The following is a 21225-nucleotide window of genomic DNA, read 5'->3' as shown; positions in this document are numbered from 1 at the left end:
TTCCTGGCCTGATGCTTGCCCATATTAGCTTGTAGAGTTTTTAACTCATCAGTGTTGCCCAGCTTTCCTAAACCTAGCACCTTCCTGGATACCCCGTTTCCTGTATACCACCTCCTGACCTTGAAAAGGTTGGCAAAAAGTTGGAAAATCTTTCACAGTTAACGTTAGGCAATTCGATCATTGGCTATTCTATTTGCTAAGCTGTTTGAAGAGGATGTTTGTGAAGTCATTGATATTTGGGTGTTCTCTAGTTTATCAAGTTGTCCAAAGTGGCTATTAAATGATATTGCCCAGTTTATTAGAAGAATGATAACCATAATAAAAACACACTAGACATTTATGTTGTTTTATAATAATAAAAGCAGTTACAACATACAGTGTTTATGCCATTCACTGTTGGTGCTTTGTTACATTATTTAATGAGTTAGGCACTATTATTGTCCCTGGTGTATGAATAAGGAAACTCAAGCTCAGAAAACATAACGTAACTTACTCAGAGTGACACATCTAGTAAATGGTAGTGTTAAGATTTCATTCCAGGAGGTCTGGCTGGATCCAGAGTCTGTTTGCTTAATTGCTTCTTTTATTTTATGGAACCAAAGCAACAAACGTATGCATTTTCTATATTATTCATCAACACAAACATTTATAAATCCTGTATATTTTGGGAGTTTAGGTACAAATGTGAAAAGCTGAAAAACAGATTTTATTTTTCTAGGTCCATATGAGAACGTTAACATTTATTTTGTACTAGTTTTTTTTTTTTTTAATGTAACTTTTTTTATTTTTTTTAAATTTTATTTATTTATGATAGTCACAGAGAGAGAGAGAGAGAGGCAGAGACACAGGCAGAGGGAGAAGCAGGCTCCATGCACCGGGAGCCCGACGTGGGATTCGATCCCGGGTCTCCAGGATCGCACCCTGGGCCAAAGGCAGGCGCCAAACCGCTGCGCCACCCAGGGATCCCTATTTTGTACTAGTTTTAATTGTATAATTTCTGTTTGATGGAAAATAACTCTTTCTCCCTCCATTTCTCAAATATTTTCTCAGTCTACAAGTTTTCTAGGTCAAGGAGATAAACATTTTTTTTACACTTTCAGAGAATTACTAGAGGCATTGACCTGTAGTAGAAATTGCCCCCGGCTTGGGTTCAAGAAAGTAAGGCTCTAGACTAGATCTTACATATTATGTTATTTACCTCTTAGATATTTTTCCATCTGTGAAATGAAATGTTTGGACTGAATGAAAACTGTGTTCTTTTCCAGCTTTCCAATTCTGAGATTTGTACTGTTGTGAACTAGAAATTATTTTTTTCTCTTTAATTTCTAAATTCTTTACAGTATACTTGTTACATCTCTAAAAATCCTTTAAGAATGTACTCTACAATATACCTTAAAAGTAGAATTATTTTGAAATCTAGGCATGTCAATTGCACATATATTTCTTTACTTTAACTTAAAAACAAACCCCTTTGGGTGCCTGGCTGGCTCAGTTGGTGGAGCATGTGACTCTTAATCTTGGGGTTTGAGTTCAAGTCCCGTGTTGGGTATAGAGATTACTTAAAAATAAAATCTTTAAAAACAAATACTCTTTAATCTATTTTCTCCTTCAGGTTTAATCTTTTTTCTTTTTCTTAAATCCTTTTTCTAATTATAAGGAAAAACAAAGATTATTTAGAAATTGGGAAATAGGGATGTCTCAGTGAAGCAGAAAATAAGCTGCCTATAATTACCAAGAGACCAAGGTCATTTAATATTTTGGTGTCTTTATTTTTCATCCTTACTAAATTTTTCTTTCTAGGAGTCTTTTCTTTTTAATATTTATTTATTAGAGAAAGAGTGCACAAGTGAGAGTGAGCAGGGGTTGAGGGTGGGGAGTTAGGGGAGGAGCAGAGGGAGAGGGACTTAAGCAGATTCCTTGCTGAGTGTGGAGCCCCACAGAGGGCTCAGTCCCACAACCTGGGGATCATGACCTGAGCTGAAATCAAGAGTCAGACACTTAACCGACTGAGCCACCCAGGAGTCCCTGTTTAGTTTAAAATAGCAATATATGTTATAGACATTTTGGAAAACTTGGAAATCTAGAAAATGAAGTATCACTCATAAGCTTCTTGCCTATGATTAACCATGATTAATATTTTGATGGATTAACTTTGTGAATTTTTCTCTGCATATGTGTAAATATTTTTACTAAAAAATTGAAACCATACTTAAAAGGATTTTGTATTCTACATTTTTCATTTAACATATTGGGAACATTTGCCAGTTATATGAGGGTTCTTAAAGTATGAAATACAGGCTCCATAGATTTCTATACATTTCTAGAAGAATTGACCCAGTACTACCTGGGTCAAAAGTTACAAATTTTTTTTTTTTTACTTTTATATACTATCAAATTTTACTCTGAACGTTTCTATTATTTTGTAAGTTTTTTTCTTTTTTTTTAAATTTTTTATTTATTTTTATTTATTTATGATAGTCACACAGAGAGAGAGAGAGGCAGAGACACAGGCAGAGGGAGAAGCAGGCTCCATGCACCGGGAGCCCGACGTGGGATTCGATCCCGGGTCTCCAGGATCGTGCCCTGGGCCAAAGGCAGGCGCCAAACTGCTGCGCCACCCAGGGATCCCAGTTTTTTTTCTTTATAGTTGAGAGCACAGTGTATGTACAGTTTTGTGTTTTCTTTTTAACTTCATGGTATAACACATATTTCCTATGTTATTAGTTTGCAAACTTTATTTTTTTTAAAGACTTATTCGAGAGCGGGATTATTTTTTAGGCTAGATTCCTGAAAGAGAAAGTACTATGACAAAGGTCTAAATATTTGTAATGCCAAATTATTTCTGGAATGGTTGTAATAATTTAAAGTTCCATTGACGGTGCTTGATAAATATTTTTTAGTTTTTTTTTTTTTAAGATTTAAAAAAAGAACATTTATTCATGAAAGACATGAAGACACACACAAAAGAGGCAGCAACATAGGCAGGCTCCCCACTAGGAGCCCCCTGTGGAACTTGATCCTGGGACCCTGGGTCCATGCCCTGAGCCCAGGGCAGATGCTCAACTGCTGAGTCATCCAGGTGTCCCATATTTTTTTAGTTTCATTTACATATTAGTCTTTGTAGATAACTGAATTAAGATGCCATCCACCTTGAATTGTATCTTTTGAAATTATTAAATGCTACTTGCAGCTTTTTAGATTAATACAGATTATTAGGTTTAAGGGGAGTTTAGCTTCCTATCCATTACTCTTCTTTCAAGAATATCAAATTGTAATTTTACATGATAAAATTTGGCTTTTTCGATATTGTCCAGGTCTAATTGTACTTTGATTTAGAATAAAGGAAGTTATTTTTTGCCATACTCAAAAACTTTAGACTTGGAGAGCATAATAGATAAAGGTAAGTAATTTATAATAAAAGCAGTAATTTATAATGCAGTCAAGTTAAGCTGAGACATATATCTCATTTTCATTGCTAACAGACCCCACTTCCTGCCAAAATTAAAAAAAAAAAAAACAAAAACCTCCCCCAAACTGAACTAAGATAGTATAAAAACTAAGTAACCTATGTAACATCAAAACCATTTAAGATGGTATTTTGCAATTACATTACTAAACATGACATGTGCCTTTTCTAATCGATTTAGTAAAGTAAGATGATCTTAAAACAGTAATGCTTTGATTGCCCTAGAATGAAATAAACAAACAAAAAGCTCTTTCTTTCTCAATAAAATAAATAAATCTTTTTAAAAATGAAGTTTGCAAACTAATAATATAGGTAATACATAACAGTATAGAAAAAACCTGCCAGAAATCAAAGACATTGCAAAGGAGGTATTTGCTGTAGCCAACTAAGTTATTCCCCCACTCTAATTCTCAAGCTCTTTGCTAGGAGAAAGCATGCTCTATTAAGGAGGACTTGCTGAAAAAATTGTTTTCAACTACTCTGTAGACTGGTCTCATCAGTAAAGAAATGTAGATTAAAGTCTGGGTTGTAGTAGTTTGAATAATGAATGGAAGATGAGATAAAGACAGTTAATGTGAGGACTCTTTCAGGACACTATATGAGGAAGGAAAAGAGGTGGATGCCATCATACACTGAGGGAGAAGAGAATAGGATTTCAGATTCTCCACCTGGGTAGACGTAAGCAGGTTTGTAGGCTATGTGTAAGCAGCCAAAAGAGAGGGAACAATACACTGATTGCAGAGGAGACTGGAGGAGATAAAACCAGGAGCAAATGGTTAGCTTTTGGGAAGCTAAGCTTGCCTTCGTTGAGAAAAATAGTAAAGATACTGAGGACATAAGTACGTCTAATTGGGATGAAGACGAGAGTCTAAACTGTCCTGAGAGTAGGAAGGTGTACAGAAAGGAGTTAACATAGCAGGCTCCAGACTTCTGTCCTTAGAAACACTTGTTTGTAGTATTGGCTCTTGGCAGGTGTCTGGGAGCTTGGACTTGAGGAGGGTTCCCAGTATTCCCCAAACTGATAGGAATGGCTCACTGAGCCTAAATTGTTTGAACAAACAATGTTATTTATACTTTCCTTCTGAGAATCTGGAATTTTGGTCTCTGTTAGTAGAGGGTGCATGTATACCAGTTCCTGATAAAAGCCTTGGGCACTGAATCTCTAATGAACATTCCTGGTAGACAGTATTGTATACATGTTAAAACTAGTTGCTGGAGGAATTAAGCACATCCTTGTGCCTTCACTGAGAAGATACTCTTGCAAGCTTGCTCTTGGTTTCTTTGGACTTTGCCCTTTGTTCCTTCTCCTTTTGCTGATTTTGCTTTTGTATCTGTCTGCAGTGAGTACAACTATATACTGAGTCATGTGAGCCTCCTAGTAAATCATCAAATGTGAGGGTAGTTTTGTGGAGCTCTAGCACAGAGAGAGTGTGACCTGGAAGGCTGAAAATGATGATTGAGATTTGGAGCAATGTGATAGAAACAGAAATCATGGGCATCAGAAGAAGACAGAACAGTGGTGTGGAAATTTGCAATGAAGAGTTAGTGGAATGTAGACATATTTTCTGTTTTGGAAATTTATCATTCAGCGAATGTTTATTGAGTATTTATCAGGCATTGGGCCAGACTGTTGGGATATAAAGATAATTTAGATACCTACCCACAAACAACTCAGAGTAGGGAATTAGGCTTGTAAACATAATTATAAAGTATGATAAGGACTGCACAAGAGAGAATGTAGTCAAGTATCATGGGAACATGGAAGATGGAGTCTGGAAGGTGGGCTTCCAGAGAATGAGCTATGATTGAGAATTTTTAGGAAAGAGTGTCATTCTAAGAGGATGTTTGGTTATATTGGAGAAGAAAAAAAATTTTTTTTAAAGAAGAGATAAGGAGTTATGCAGGGTAGATATACAGATTAGGGGTACCAAAGTTAAATCTTAAAAGGAATTTAGAAGGGAGGTGATCTATCAGGAAAGGGAGGTTTTTTTTTTTGTTTTGTTTTGTTTTTTTAAGATTTTATTTATTTAGGAGAGAATGAGTGGGGAGGGGCAGATGGGGAGGGAGAAAGAATCTGAGGCTGACTCTGCAGTGTGTGTGGAGCCTGACGCTAGACTTGATCTCAGGAATCTGAGATCATGACCTGAGCTGAAATCAAGAGTCAGACGGTTAACTGACTGAGCTACTCAGGTGCCCCAGAAAAAGGAGATTCTGAATTGGATGAAGATGAGAGTGCAAGGTAACAGATTGGCTTACGCTTTGAGTTATAGCTATAGAATGAGGTGACAGTGAAATGGAAGAAGGTGAGATAAGAGTAAAACAAGCCTATTTGAAGATTCCTTTAGAGTTAGGTGTAAAGTTGCTGTTTCTCTCCAAAGCTTTAGTAGATAATATTACATGAACTTTCAGAATTACCTCAAATTACATAAAAGTAAAATTGGCTTTGTACATGCTATCTTTGGTTTAAAAGCTGTATAAGTCGTCTATTCTAGGATCTTGTTATGAAGTATTACAGAGAAGATGCTCAGTGGTTGTGATTTGAATGAATTCTCTTTTCAAGACTTGTAAACTTGTTATGGATAAGAATAAACTAGGTTAAGTTTAATGTACTTTATCTTGTCATATTTACCATTCTTTGAAAAAAGTTTAAATCTTTTATCAATTCTGAAGCCATGAGTGTTTTAACCATAATTGAGAAAGAGGTCTTTTAGGTAATGGGAAATGTAGATATAGCACATGTCTACATGTTTACATTTTCTTTTATATCATCTTATGGACTGACAGTAGATATTGAATGGTAAATGAGACAGCTGTTGGTAGCACTTTGTCAATGTTTACTTTCTTCTTTATTTTGTCTTTCCCTCTTCTACTTCTCTTTCCCCACTTTTCCCTACATTTTTTTTTTTCCTTTTGCTTTTTATTGCCTGTGTGTAGCCTGGAGACCCACTAAAAATAACAACCATTGCTCATCTCCACCAGTGACATTCAAAGCTAGGAAAAAAAGATCTATTAAAGTAATAAGCTTTGAACTTAGTTTTTAAGGTATAGGTGGTAGCTCTAATATTTTTAATTGAATCATTTTTTCTCTTGTTTATGTAGTGTTGGTTCGTTAACTTTCAGCCTCTTACTTTTTAAAAATCAAGACTGTCACTTCAAGGAAAACAACTCTTAGCATTTGTTGTCAGTAATGAAACTCTAGCTTTCAGATGAAAATTAGAATTTTGGAAAACTTGTATCTGTCACTGGAACTTGGCAGTTTCCCATATTTTCTAGTGAGCTCAGTGGTCATATTAATGAATGTGATGATTCTAACATTATAATGAAGTGTGCCAACATTTTGAAGATTTGAATAACTCAATTTACTCAGTTTACTAATATTTTCAAGGGACAAATGTATGAAGTTACAAAATCAGGTATTGGTAAAACCATTCAAAACGTAATATATACCAATGGAATTTAGTTTAACATAGCTAAAGTTAAAAAACAAAACAAAACAAAAACATAGCTAAAGTTTAAAAGGTCATTGATGTAGTTTCAGTTATCTCCAGACACTACCATGTGTTGAGTTTTGGTATATTATCAAAGAATGGTATACACAAATTTCCAACTACATATCTGGTGAGGCCTAATTTTCTTTATAAACATCAACCAAAGAGCGTATCACAGCAGATTGAATGCACAAAGAAATGTGAGAATCCAACTGTCTTCCATTGTCAAATGTTAAGGAGATGTGAAAATGTAAAATAGTACTTCTCTCTCCAAAATTTTTTGGTTTGAAAAAGTCATTTCTCATAAAAATGTTATATTTGTTAGCATATACTGGGATCATTTATGAATAAGGTGTTTTTTTGTTTTTTTTTTAAGAATTATTTATTTACTTGTGAGGAATAGAGCTGGAAGGGGAGAAAGAGGGCAGAGGGAGAAGAGAATCTCAAGCCAACTGCCCTGAGCGTGGATCCTGACTGGGGTGGGGGTGGGAGGGGTCAGTCTCATGACCCTGAGATCACTACTAGAACTGAAACCAAGAATTGGTTGCTTAACTGACTGCATCACCTAGGGGCCCCTATGAATAAGTCGTAAAAATGTTTTAGATGTCTTAGTTCTAATGTCTAATCCAAAATATTGGTAAATATAAAGCACATAAACTTAAGTTATTGAGGTCCTCAAAGATTTAAGAGAGGGAAGGTCCTGATGCCAAACCTTTGAAAACCCCTGTAACAGAGAACTATATTCCAAATGCAGATGGAGAAGGGGTGCCTGATTATCATGGCTCATTCTACTAGTAATCATAAGTACTTATTTGGATATTATATGTCTTGGTTAGAGATTTTAAAAGAGAAAGCAAAGCGTGGTTGGGGTTCACTCTTGTGGACTTCAAGGGCTTCAAGTGCAGCATTTTCTTTACATTTATTTCAGGTATTCTTGTTCAGTGGGTGGGAAATGCAAGCAAAGGGGAAGGGAATATTCATTAGCACCAAGTTAATGACTGGTAGAAAAGCTAAGCATTCTATATAGTGATAATCTTGTCACGGGGTAATCTTTCTTGGTATTTTTTTTTAGGGGTGAGATGAAGGAAGAGGAAGGTTTACTATCTGTTCCTCAGATACAACTTAACAAGAAGTATGACTGAAGAGGAACTAAGTCAATGTCCTTGGAACTACAAGTTCTTATCAGAAGAATAACTAGCCTGACTTAAAAGGAGCCCTGACCTGCAGGAACAACAGAGCAATTAATTAGCTTGTTATGTTCCCTGGGTAAAGAATCAACACTCACATGGCCAGCAGTCAGTGTAGCCAATAAGGAAATATTCAGGCTCTAGAAAAAAAGGAAATTAGGGTTTAAACTCATCCTGGACTGCTCCCTCCATTTAATCTGTGTTAAATGTCTTAATGGCTGGGATGAAAGAGGGAGACTTTTCTATTTAGGAAAGGTGGAGAGGGCCTTCTGGGTGGCTTAGTTGGTTCAGTGTCTGACTCTTGGTTTTGGCTCAGGTCATAACCTCACGGTCATGAGATCGAGCCCCATGTTGGACTCTGTGCTGGGTTAAGAGTCTCTCTCTGCCCCTCCCCCACTTTGCAGGTGTGCACTCTCAAAAAAAAAAAAAAAGCAAAGACTTGGAGGTTTCTGGGTGTTGCTTTTCTAAAATTTTTCAAAGACCACTTGGAAGTAGATGGTTAATTGCAATAATAGACATAATTGAAATGGAAACTCTTGATTGAAAGAGAAAACCTTCAGACCAAGGGAGATTATACTTCAAGAGATGGAAATGTATAATTTATACTTAGTAACATTTGTTGAATGTCCTCGTCTCTAAAAAAATAGATGAAAAGGAGGTACTGAGAGAGCTATCAGTGAGCATTTTACTCTTCCTTGTTTCAGGACTGTGTATTTATAAGGGCTGTTAAGACAGTGAATCTTAAGGGTTCTCATCATAGGAAGAAAAAAATTTGTAATTATGTAAGGAGATGGATGGTAACCAAACTTATTGTGGTAATCATTTCATAATATATACATATATCAAATCATTATCTTGTATACCTTAAATGAATAGTGTTATGTCAAGTATATCTCAATAAAATTGAAAAAATTTTTGGCTTCAGGATCTAACAAAAGTCATCATATTTAGGTATCTCAGTTTTTATTTCCGAGTGCAATCTGCCGTTACCAATATGTCCATGAGTATCTTATCCTTTCCTAATAACCTATACAAAGGAATAGTTAAGTGCCTAATCAATCCTTGTGACTTTTGCAGACATTTAAAAGTTTAAAGTTATTAAAATTCACTACCTCAGTTCCATTTCTGGTATGTATAGTAAGTGTCTAGTACTTCTGAGTTTAAGTAGCCAGGCAGCTATCACATTGTTCTAGGTTTTTTTTTTTTTTTTTTTTTTTTTTCAAAGCATTTTCTGGCTGTAACAACAGTGTGGATATGCCGTTCTCAGAAAATACTAACTGATCAATTTGCATTCTTAGACATCTTACTGCTTTTTTGAGTGTTAACAAGTGCTCTTGACCTAAAGAATAATCAATAGCAGAGATTGTAGCTTTCTAGTACTTAATTGGAAGAATCTCAGTAATTTTGAGAAAATTGGATAATTGTGTTGTTTTTTCATTACATTAATACTTTGCTTGCTTAGCTTTGTATTCTTAGCTTCTTTGAGGAAAGTTCTGATTCAGCTGCTAAAATTGCTTGTTACATTTCATAAATTGCTGATTACAATGTTTTTGTGTCTCAAACTTCCATTGTTACTTTGTATATCAAGTTGCATCTATTTACTTGACCTTTGATTAAGTTAATTGGCCTTTTCTTTCCCCCACCAATGACAGGTAATAACTTTTTTTTTTTTTTTAAATAGATTTGGACTGAGCAACAAATTTGAATCAGAATTCCCTTCTTCATTAACTGGAAAAGTGAGTGTCATTTACTTAGGTACTCTTTATATACCTCAAAAGTAAAGTCTTTTCCTAACAAATTAGAGAAACAATTATGCTAATGAGACATGTTTATTGACATTAATATTGCAGTATTGTTATTTCTTAAAATTTTTCTTTAGGTAGCTCCTGAAGAATTTAAAGCCAGCATCAACAGAGTTAACAGTTGTCTTAAGAAGAACCTTCCTGTTAATGTACGTTGGCTACTTTGTGGCTGCCTTTGTTGCTGCTGCACATTAGGTTGCAGTATGTGGCCAGTTATTTGCCTCAGTAAAAGAGTAAGTTGAATTAATATATTTTAATTTAAATGTAGAAGTAGACAAGGAAGTCTTGCATTTATCTACTTTTTATTTTTTGTATTGAATGAGTAACACCATGCTGAATACTATACAAAAATAATCTGATCCAGTAGAGGAGTGATTAAATTATGGTATGTCCACATGCTGTTACATTAAATTTAATTATAAATTTAATTTTATTTATAATTTTTATGATCAGGGAGTTACCTTAGAATAGACTAGAATACACAGCATTCTCTGTTTATATATACATTAATGGTGGTATAGCATTACCACTTATCTCTGTGACTCTAGGCATGTTTCCTAACCCCTTTAATCTCTAGTTGACTTATCTGTAAAATAGCAATATTCATCTGCCTACTTGAATAGGATTGTTGTAAGTGTAAAATGAAATAGTGTATGTAAAGCTATTAGCTAAATAGCTCAAAGTGTCTAATAGACATTGACTAATAGCATTATTATTAATATGTAAGCTGGTACCCATAGAGGAAATAACATGGTTATGTTTGTTTGTAGTTGGTAAGATTACAGGGAATTCTGGTTTCTTTTTAAGAAATTTTTTCTTTTGTATTTTACAAGTTTTCTGAGATGAGTACATAGTGATTCTGTAGTCAGAAAAAAAAAATGATTTGAAGAGTCATAATTTGCTTAAAATGAAAAATTTCTAAGATATGGGTAGGGATATGGCAAATTGTTATAGATGGAGTGCATTACGTTTTTGTTAACATCTTAAAAATTATGGTAACTCTGTATAAAAATGAAATACTGTTAGGTTAAAACTGAATGAGTGATTTTTGTGTGGCTACATTTCATTTTGTCATCAAATAATGATAGGAAATATGGAAAAGCAAATTCTATTTGTTCCTTGATTTCTGTTACAAAATAAGCAGTATATTCCTACTCAAAATTTTTTAACTACTATATTTTATTGATAAGGAGATAATACCTTTATAATAGAATTGATTTTGTAATATTTCCTGTAATATTTGTAGTATTTATTTTTTTCTCCAAGAATGTTTCTTCTTCCCTCCTCCCCCCCATTTCTGACCAGGTCATCTTCAGACTACAGAATTTTAAAAAAATTTTCGGTTATCCCTTGATCCACAATTGAATTTGTGGTTCTTGGCCTTTAGATCCTCTCACTCCCTCCCACTGTTTGGGCTTTTTCATTATTTAAGTGACTACTGTATCCCACTTGGTTGGCAGTTTGCTATTATTTAACCCAAGTAGTCATAAGAATTTTACTTTAGAAATCTGTGTGATCTAGTTCTTTTAAGTTTGAGATCCTTTGTTTTTTTACTTTTTAAAAAAGATTTATTTATTTAGAGATGAGCAGGGGGAGGGGCTGAGAGAGAGGGATAGAGAGAATCTCAAGGAGACTCCCCGCTAAGCTTGGAGCCTCATGTGGGGCTCGATCCCATGACCCTGAGATCATGACCTGAGCCGAAATCAAGAGTCTGATGCTTAACTAAATGAACCACCTAGGTTCCCCTGTTCTTTACTTTTTAAATGAGAGGATAAGGTATTGCAATGTGTGCATAGTATAGGATTTAGAAAACAAAACTCAACTTCCTACTTTTCTCCATGCATTTTTAGCAACATAAGAATATTTTCCAGACGATTCATTTAATTCCTTTTTATTTGAGACATAAGATAGGTTGATTTTTTTTTTAACCATTCTTGTGTAGTTTCATTTAACAATGTAGTATTTAGTCTGAGGTTTCTCTTTGTATGTATATGATTTAATTTTATATGGACTTTACCATTTAGTGAGTACAAACAAATATGATTACTGCTAAAAAAAAAAAAAACAATTGTGCATTTCTCTGTCTTGGGTGTAAACTATTATATATCCATGGAGAGAGTGATACTTCATGCATGTATGAAGGTGTTAGAGACCTGAAAAAAGTGGTGCTGTGTATGATGGGAGCAGGATAATTCAGAGCAGGGATAGTTCTCATGGGTCCTTTGGTGTTCTGGGGAAGCCTATGAACCCTCTTTTAGAATAATGCTTTATCTGTATTTTAAGAGATTTAATGTATTTTAAATGTATGAAATGAAATACACAAGATTATAAAGGAAACTAATTATATGAAATAAAGTTATCAAAGTACTAAAACTCCTTAGATATATTATTTATAAATGTTTGTTAATGCATACCAAAATAAGATAGGAGAGAATCTACGGTAATACGATATGATGGGAAAAATCTGATTTCTGAGTTATAGAGTTACAGGTCCTGTTTAGTCTACACAGTTATTTACATACATTCATAAACTAAGAAGACTATATCACATTTCAGTTAGAGATTAGTGAAAATAAAGATGAATTTTTGTTTCATCCACTTTTGTGGATTCCTAGAATTCTATCTAGGTATTCCATGTTAAGAACCCCTGATTAAGATGTACTAGTATAAGTAAAGGCTAAAGTCCTGCCTGATTGTTAGCTTTGAGCCTTCCCTTTGTCTTCATTTGTGATGTGGAATATGGTTAGAATTGTCGTAGATTTGTGAGATAAATCAGGACCAAAGGCATACTTCATAGGCAGCTCAGCATTTTTACCTTTATGACATTATTCAATAATTTGGGCAACTAGATTTTTGCCTTGATTTGGAAATCCATCTCCAACTGAGCCCCTTTTTATGAACTGACCTCGTTCTGGAGACATTGGTTTTTTTGTTTTTTAAAGATTTTATTTATTCATGAGAAACACAGAGAGAAAGGGGGAGAGGGAGAGAGAGGGGGAGAGAGAGAGAGAGGCAGAGACTCAGGAAGAGGGAGAAGGAGGCTTCATGCAGGGAGCCTGACATGGTACTCAGTCCTGGGTCTCCAGGATCACACCTTGGGCTGAAGGCGGTGCTAAACTGCTGAGCCACCCTGGCTGCCCGTGAGACATTGTTTTTAATCATTATTATTATTACTATTCCTTCCAAATTGCCTTTCCTTTTTTAAAAAAATTGCCATAACCTATTTTTTGAAAATTATTTAGTATACAGCAAAATTCACTCTTTTTGGTGTATAGTTTTATGATTTTTGAAAAATGTATAGAGTTGTGTAACTATCACTGCAACCAAGATATAATTCTCTCCAAAAAAACCTTCCTTGTGTTGTCCCTTTGTAGTCATATTCTTTTCAGCTCTTAAACCCTGACAACCACTGATCTGTTTGCCATCCCTACAGTTTTGCCTTTTCTAGCATGTTAATAAATGGAATTAAACAGTATATGTAGCCTTTTGAATCGGACTTTTATCATTTAGCTAGTGCATTTGAGATTCATTTATTTTGTTGCATGAGTCAATAGTTTTTTGTTTTGGGGGGTTGTTTTGCTGAGTAATATTCCATTGTATGGATGTGTCACAATTTGTTTACTCACTAACTGAAGGACATTGGGTGGTTTCCAGTTTTTGGTGATTTTGAATAAAGATGCTTTTAATGTTCACTGGCATGTTTTCTGTGAACATAAGTTTTTACTTTTAGGAGTCAAGTTGCTGGATCCTATAGTAAGCATATAGTTAATTTTATAGGAAACTTCCAAATCATTTTCCAAAGTGGCTATACCATTTTACATTCCAGCCAACAATATATGAGAGTGCCAGTTGTTCAGTATCTTTGCCAAGACTTTAAGAAATTTTAGTCATTCTGATAGATGTGGCATCTTATTCTGGTTTAAATTCACATTACCCTCATAACGAATGGTATCAAGCACCTTTTGATGCACTTATTTGCCATTTGTAAAACCTCTGTTAGTGTTTATTCAAATATTTTGGTCATTTTTAAATAGTTACTTTTTATTGCTGAGTTTTGAGAGTTCTTTATACATGTTCTGAATATAAGTCTCTTGTCAAGTATGTAACCAAATATATTTTTCCAGTTTGTAGCTTGTCTTTTCATTCTCTTAATGTTTTTGGCAGAGCAGAAGTTTTTGATTTTGATGAAGCCTAATTTCAATTTTTAAAAAATGGATTATGTAAAAAAGTGGATTATGTATTTGGTATTATATATAAGGATTCTTTGCCTAAACCAAGGTTCCAGACTTCTTCTTTTATGATCTGTTCTGCATTTTACTTTCAGATCTATGACCCATTTTAAGCCAATTTTTATATAAAAGACTGATCAGAGTTCATTTTTTTGCATATGGCAGTGACTCGCAGTATTTGTTGAAAAGACTTTTCTCCTCATTAAATTGCCATTGTACATTGACGAAAGTCAGGGTTAGTTTCATGTATACAATATAGTGATTTGCCAATTCTGCATGTGCTCAGTGCTCATCATGTTAAGTGTACTCTTTAATCTCCATCACCTATTTCACCCAACCTCCAAACCACCTATCCTCTGGTAACCACCAATTTGTTGTTGTAGTAAAGAGTCTATTTCTTGGTTTCTCTCTCTCTGTCTTTTTATTTTTGCCTTTGCTCCTTTGTTTTGCCTCTTAAATTCTACATATGAGTGAAATCATGTGATATTTGTCTTTCTCTGATTTATTTTGCTTAGCATTATATACTCTAGCTCCATCCGTGTTGCAAATGGCAAGATTTTGTTCTTTTTTTATGACTTTGTGTATGTGTGTGTGTGTGTGTGAGAGAGAGAGAGAGAGAGAGAGAGAATACCATATTTTCTTTATCCCTTTATTGATGGACATTTGGGCTACTTCCGTAATTTGGCTATTGTAAATAATGTTGCAGTAAACATAGGGGTACAGTAAACTGTAGTGTTTTGGTATATTTTTTTGGGCAAATACCCAGTAGTGTGATTATTGGATCATACGGCAGTTGTATATGTAACTTTTTTGTGGGACCCAGACTGTTTTCCACAGTGGCTGCACAGGTTTGTATTCCCACCAACAGTGCATGACGGTTTCTTTTTTTCCATATCCTCACCAACACTTGTTAAGTTTTTTATTTTAGCCATTCTGACAGGTGTGAGGGGATATATCATTATAGTTTTGATTTGCATTTCCATGATGATAAGTGATGATGAACATCTTTTCATGGGTCTGTTGGCTATATGTATGTCTTCTTTGGAGAAACATCTGTTCATGTCTTCTGCCTACTTTTTAATTGGATTATTTTTTTGGGTATTGAGTTTTATACACTTTTAAATATATTTTGGATAGTAACTCTTTATTGGATATATCATTTGCAAATATCTTCTCCCATTCAGTATGTTGCCTATTAGTTTTGTTGATTGTTTCCTTCACTGTGCAGAAAGTTTTTGTGTTGCTGTCGTCCTAATAGTTTATTTTTGTTTTTATTTCCCTTGCATCAGAAAATGTATGTAGAAAAATGTTGCTATGGCCAGTGTCAGTGAAATTACTGCTTGTGCTCTCTTCTATGATTTTTATGGTTTTAGGTCTTATAATTTAGGTCTCTAATCCATTTCGAGTTTATATTTTTGTGTATGATGGAAGAAAGTGGTCCAGTTTCATTCTTTTGCATGTAGCTATCCAGTTTTCCCACCATTTATTAAAGAGACTTTTTTCACTGTGTATTATTTTCTTCTTTGCTGAAGATTAATTCACCATGTAATTGTGGGTTTATTTCTCAATATTCTCTTCTGTTACCTTGATCAATGTGTCAGTTTTGAGTCAGTACCATACTACCTTGATCACTATGGCTTTGTAATATAATTTGAAGTCTGGAATTGTGTATGTAGTAAATATTTTTAAAATTTCAATCATTTATTTTTTTCATGCTAGGGTATAGTTTTGCTAAACTCACCTATTCGGTTGATTCATTTGTAGAGTATTGAATGTCTTTATAGATGGTCATATCATCTGCAATGAAGACAATATTACTTTTCTTTGTAATATGGATGCTTTTTGTTGCTTTTCCTTACTGCACTAGTTGACTAGAATCTCCAGAAAAATATTGATTAGAAGTAGTGAAAACAGGTATCCTTGTTTTGCTCCTGACTTAGGAGAAATGAATATACACTTTCTTCATTTCTTATCATCTTAATTATAGGGTTTAAAAAATTTTTTTTAAAGATCTTATTTATTTGAGTGGGAGAGAGAGAGAGAGTGTGTGTGCATGCACAAGCAGAGGGAGGAGCAGAGGGAGAAGATGAAGCAGACTCCCTGATGAGCAGGGAGTCCCATTTGGCTTGATCTCAGGACCCTGAGAGCATGACCTGAGCTGAAGGCAGACATTTAACTGACTCAGCCACCCAGGTACTCCAATTGTAGGATTTTTGTAAATGTTTTTTTTTACCAGCTTGAGGAAGTTTTTTTTGACTAGTTTGCAGAAAGTTTTTATCAGGAATACATGTTGGATTTTGTCAAATGCCTTTTCTTCTCCTTTAGAAATGGTTGTATGGGTTTTCTTTTAGATTAGAAATATGTTGAATTACATTGATTGATGTTAAACCAACCTTGCATTCCTGGAGTGAAAGCCACTTGGTTGGTTGTGTCTATTTTTATATTTTTGTCGTGTTTAATAGAATATAACTTTGTTTAGAAATTTTATATCTAGGGGCGCCTGGCTGGCCCAATCGGTAGAGTGTGCAACTCTTGGTTTCAAGGTCGTGAGTTCAAGCCCCACATTGGGTATGGAGCTTACTTGAAATAAATAAATAAATAAAATTTTTAAAAAGAGAATTTTTACATCTATGTTTATGAGGGATATTTTTCTGTAGTCTTTGTTTCTTGTAATACCTGATTTTAGCATCAGGGTAATGATAGCCTCATAAAATGAGTTGGAAAGTATTCTCTCTTCTTCATTTTCCCAAAAGAGTTTGTGCAAAGTATGCATTTGTTTCATCCTTAAATTTTGGAAGTTTTTAGTTGGAAGAGCTTTAAACTACAAATTCAATTTTTTAAAATATGGGACTTTTAGCTCATCCATTTTATCTTGGTTGAGCTTTATAGTTTTCTGTTTCTCAAAGAATTTGTCCATTTTATCTTAGTTGTTTATAATTGGCATAATATTTACTAATTACCTTTTTAACATTTTTTAAAAAGATTTTATTTATTTATTCCTGAGAGACAGAGAGAGAGAGAGAGACAGACAGACAGACAGACAGGCAGAGGGAGAAACAGGCTCCATGCAGGGAGCCTGATGTGGGACTTGATCCCAAGTCTCCAGGATCAGGCCCTGGGCTGAAGGTGGCATTAAACTGCAAAGCCACTTGGGCTGCCCCCTTTTTAACATTTGTAAAATCTTTGGAGATCATTACTTTTCTCATTCCTGAAATTGTTAATTTATTCATTGTCTCTCTCTTTTTTTTTTTCCTGGCCAGTTAGCTGGAGGCTTATCAATTTTATTAATCTTCTCAGAGACCAGCTTTTGATTTCATTGACTGTTTCTATTGATTTTGTTTTATATTGCATTGGTTTTTAGTTTGACTATTATTATGTCTTCTCACTTTGAGTTCAATTTTTTTCTTCTAGTTTCTTAAGGTAGAAACAAGTCATTAGTCTGAAACTTTTCTGGTTCTTTATTTTTTTATTTATTTTATTTTATTTTTCTGGTTCTTAATATTATAAATTTCCTTCCTGAATACTACTTTAGTTGTATTGTGCAAAGTTTGATATGTTGTGTTTTTAATTTTCATTCAGTTCATTTTACTTCTCTATTCCTCATTTGATTTATTCTGTGACCAATGCATTATTTAGAAGTATTTAATTAGCTTTCAGATATTTGGGGGACTTTATAGAGTAAGTAAGTACTGTGCTGCATATGATGGGGATAGAAAGATGTATATTCATGCTCTACTCAGAGAGCATGTAGTCTGCTTGGACAGTTGGGTGAGTACAGAGGTAGTTTAAGTTTGTAAGTATTTGTCATATTTTTCATAAAGTACCTCTAACAACAAAGACAATAAATATGTATCTTTAGGGCCTAGAAATGTGAAATGTTCACCTGTAATCACAAAATGTATTTGAAGTCTTGTCTTACCTCTCAAATATGCATTTGAACTTTTCATTCTGTTATATAACATATATTTGTTTTAATAGAAAATGCTTAAAATGACTTATTAGGTCAATACTGTTGGGAAAAGAGCGTATTTGTCTAATGAAAATGCAGATTTCAGCTGCCATTTCTTTATGCTGCTAGTGTACCATTCTCTGGAAATTATTTATTCATTAATTCAACTAATATTTCTGAAACCACATTATGGGCTTGGTACTGTTTTAGACACTATTTAGATACTATTTAGAGGCTGTGTGGTTTCTCTTGTGGACTTAAAAGATCGACAAAAACCAATGATGTGATTACAAATAGTGATAAGTACTTGGAAGACCATAAAACAAGAAGCTTCAGCCTTTTAGTAGGTTCTTTGTAAGTGCCTGCGGAGCTTCCAAGTGAATAAAATGCTTCAGCTTCATTAAATAGATTTTATGACATTTTCTTTGCAAAAGCTTATTTTTATTTATATATTTGTTTGTACTTTGCTTTTTGATTGTGTCTTAATTGTAGTATTATAGTTTAGAAAATTGATGTCCAAGTGAGTGAAATCTTTATGACTTGTATGTGCTGATTTTTTGGGGAAACAAGTTTTGTAATTTTACTGTATGTTGTGTTACAATATTTTTGTTTTGATTTGTCTTTCATATTGAAGTAACTATTAGTTTTAATCTTCTGAGATTTTGTAAATAAATATATATCCTATCCCAACTTTAGTGACTTTATAGACTTTGTTTATGCTCAGCCATTATCCTTTTTTTTTTAAAAAAAAGATTTTATTTATTTGACAGAGAGCACGCGTGTGCACAAGCAGGGGGAGCAGCAGGCAAAGGGGCAGAGGAGAGGGAAAAACAGCTCTGCCCAACAGAGTCCAGCATGGGACTCTATCCCAGGACCCTGGGATCATGACCTGAGCCGAAGGCAGATGCTTAACTGAGTGGGCCACCCAGGTGCCCCCTTCTTTTTCTTTTAATATAAGAAAAAGAGAGGGTAACTGACTTCTCAGGTACTTTACAGCTCTGAAAATCTATAATCCTTAGAATATTGAGCTGTGTCCGGCTGTAAAAAAATTTGTATTTCTAAGCTTTAAGTTTTCAATGTTGATTTTTATTTCAAATCTAAAGAATTAACATTTAGTAAGAATTTTCATACAAGCTTTTGTGTGTGTGTGTGTGTGTGTGTGTGTGTCGCTTCTCTGAGTTTGTTTTTCTTTTAAGTAATCTTTACACCCAATGTGGGACCCAAACTCACAATTCCAAGATCAAGAGTTGCACGCTCCACTGACTGAACCAGCCAGGAACCCCAAGTTTTGTTTTATTTTTTAAAGATAATTGCTGTTTAGTTTTTGAAACTTTGATGAAAAGGGTCTGTATCCAATCTAAGTGCATTTCTCTTTAAATTTAGTATGCTTAGATTTACTTTTGGATATCTTTTCTCTAACCTCAGTTTAGTTATCTAGTAATTGTAAGTTACTTTTCTTGGGATGTTGTAGGAGTTGAAAATTCAAATGGGATAGGTCAGAAGTAGAGTTTTTGAGTGAGAATGTGGTCTTGTAAGACTTAAATTCAAGGGAAGGTCAACCTGGGGGTAGCTACAAATATTTGTATATGGGAAGAATTTGAAATATACTTATTCAGTTATACTGACAGTATTGAAAGTTACCCACAACTTTTAGACTTCTAATTTACTCTGTGTTTGGAATTTGAGTGTTTGTAGTTGGTAACTGAATCATAAAATGAAAATGGCCTTGAACATTTGGATGAAGAATTAGATAAACAAAAATGCTTTTAAGATATTGCAGATAATGAAACAAAGCAAAATAAACTTAAAAGCATCTATTTCTTTTTAAAGTTTAGTTATTTATTTTTTTGGTAATTGCTATACCCAATGTGGTGCTTGAACATATGACCCTGAGATCAAGAGTTGTGTGCTTTTCTGACTGAGCCACCCAGGCACCCCCAAACTTAAAAGTTTCTTAAAGAAATTTTGCTAAAGGGAAATCCTGAAAAGCTTCTAGTGAACAAAAGATGATGAATGAAATATGTTTTTATGGCAGCCATTATTATTAATTGAAGATGTAGAAAATTAATGCTAACCTTTTTTTTTTTTTGTCTTTTTTAGAATGCTATTTAATTTGCTTTGTTTCTGTAAATATAACAAATATAAGGGCTTTTATGTGGTCAGTAATGCTCTTAGTCTTTGGTATCCTTTTTTGTCCTGACTTTATATGCCCTTATTTTTTTTTTTTTTTTTTTTTTTTTTTTTATATATGCCCTTATTACAGAGGTTTTTCAGGAAACTGATCTTTGTTGTACAGGAAAGTTTAATGCTGTTTAATATACCGTGATAGATGTAGCAATATAAAATATAATTTACAGAAATTTCTGTCCTATAAACCAGGAGAAACAAGCTTGAATTACACATTTATATATTTAAATGAGAGACATCCTGTTATATTTTTTAAAATCTTTCATATTGTATTAGATATTTGACCTTTACCCCCTTTTAAATGTAATTTAAGATATTAATGTTTGGTTTATAATATAAGTCTTTCCAAATTGCTAAATTCCTGATATTTACATAACTAAAAATATTTTTTAAAAGATTTATTTATTTATTTATGACAGACATAGAGAGAGAGAGAGAGAGAGAGGCAGAGACACAGAAGGAGGGAGAAGCAGGCTCCATGCTGGGAGCCCAACGCGGGACTTGATCCTGGGACCCCAGGATCACGCCCTGGGCCAAAGGCAGGCGCTAAACCTCTGAGCCATCCAGGCATCCCCATAACTGAAAATATTTTGCTAAGATATAAAATCCATGGTGATCTGTAATGGAATAATGGACTCCAAGGAACAAATGATGAGAAATAATTACAGGTATCTCCTGCTTTTTGGAAGTTCACATTATGACATACATTTCAGTTTACAAAAGATCTATATTAGTACCTGTTTTTGCTAATTGAAGAAAATCTAAAGAGGATTTTCGCTTCAGGAAGAAAGGCAAAAAGCAAAAATAGTGTTTAGTGTTTGTTTTGCCCCCAGCTATTATAGAGGCAGTGTGTGTCCTGAGCAGCAAGGGTGGCCTCACCAAGCTCCTTCCCCAGGAGCTACATACTCAACACCTCA

At 34.2% G+C, this 21225-nt stretch overlaps 1 protein-coding gene across 3 annotated transcripts in view; it reads left to right on the top strand.

Moving 5' to 3' along the window:
• CHIC2 (cysteine rich hydrophobic domain 2) overlaps positions 1-21225 on the top strand; it is a 60540-nt gene that overhangs the window by 11632 nt on the left and 27683 nt on the right. For all 3 annotated transcript variants that reach the window (XM_025435745.3, XM_049092963.1, XM_049092965.1), the window contains exons 2-3: positions 9823-9877; positions 10021-10176. In XM_025435745.3, the coding sequence (XP_025291530.1) occupies positions 9823-9877; positions 10021-10176 (211 nt within the window). The remainder of the gene's footprint in view (positions 1-9822; positions 9878-10020; positions 10177-21225) is intronic.

Source organism: Canis lupus, chromosome 13, assembly GCF_003254725.2.
Source record: "Canis lupus dingo isolate Sandy chromosome 13, ASM325472v2, whole genome shotgun sequence".
Taxonomy (NCBI): Eukaryota; Metazoa; Chordata; class Mammalia; order Carnivora; family Canidae; genus Canis; species Canis lupus.
This window is presented reverse-complemented; position numbering and strand designations above follow the sequence as displayed.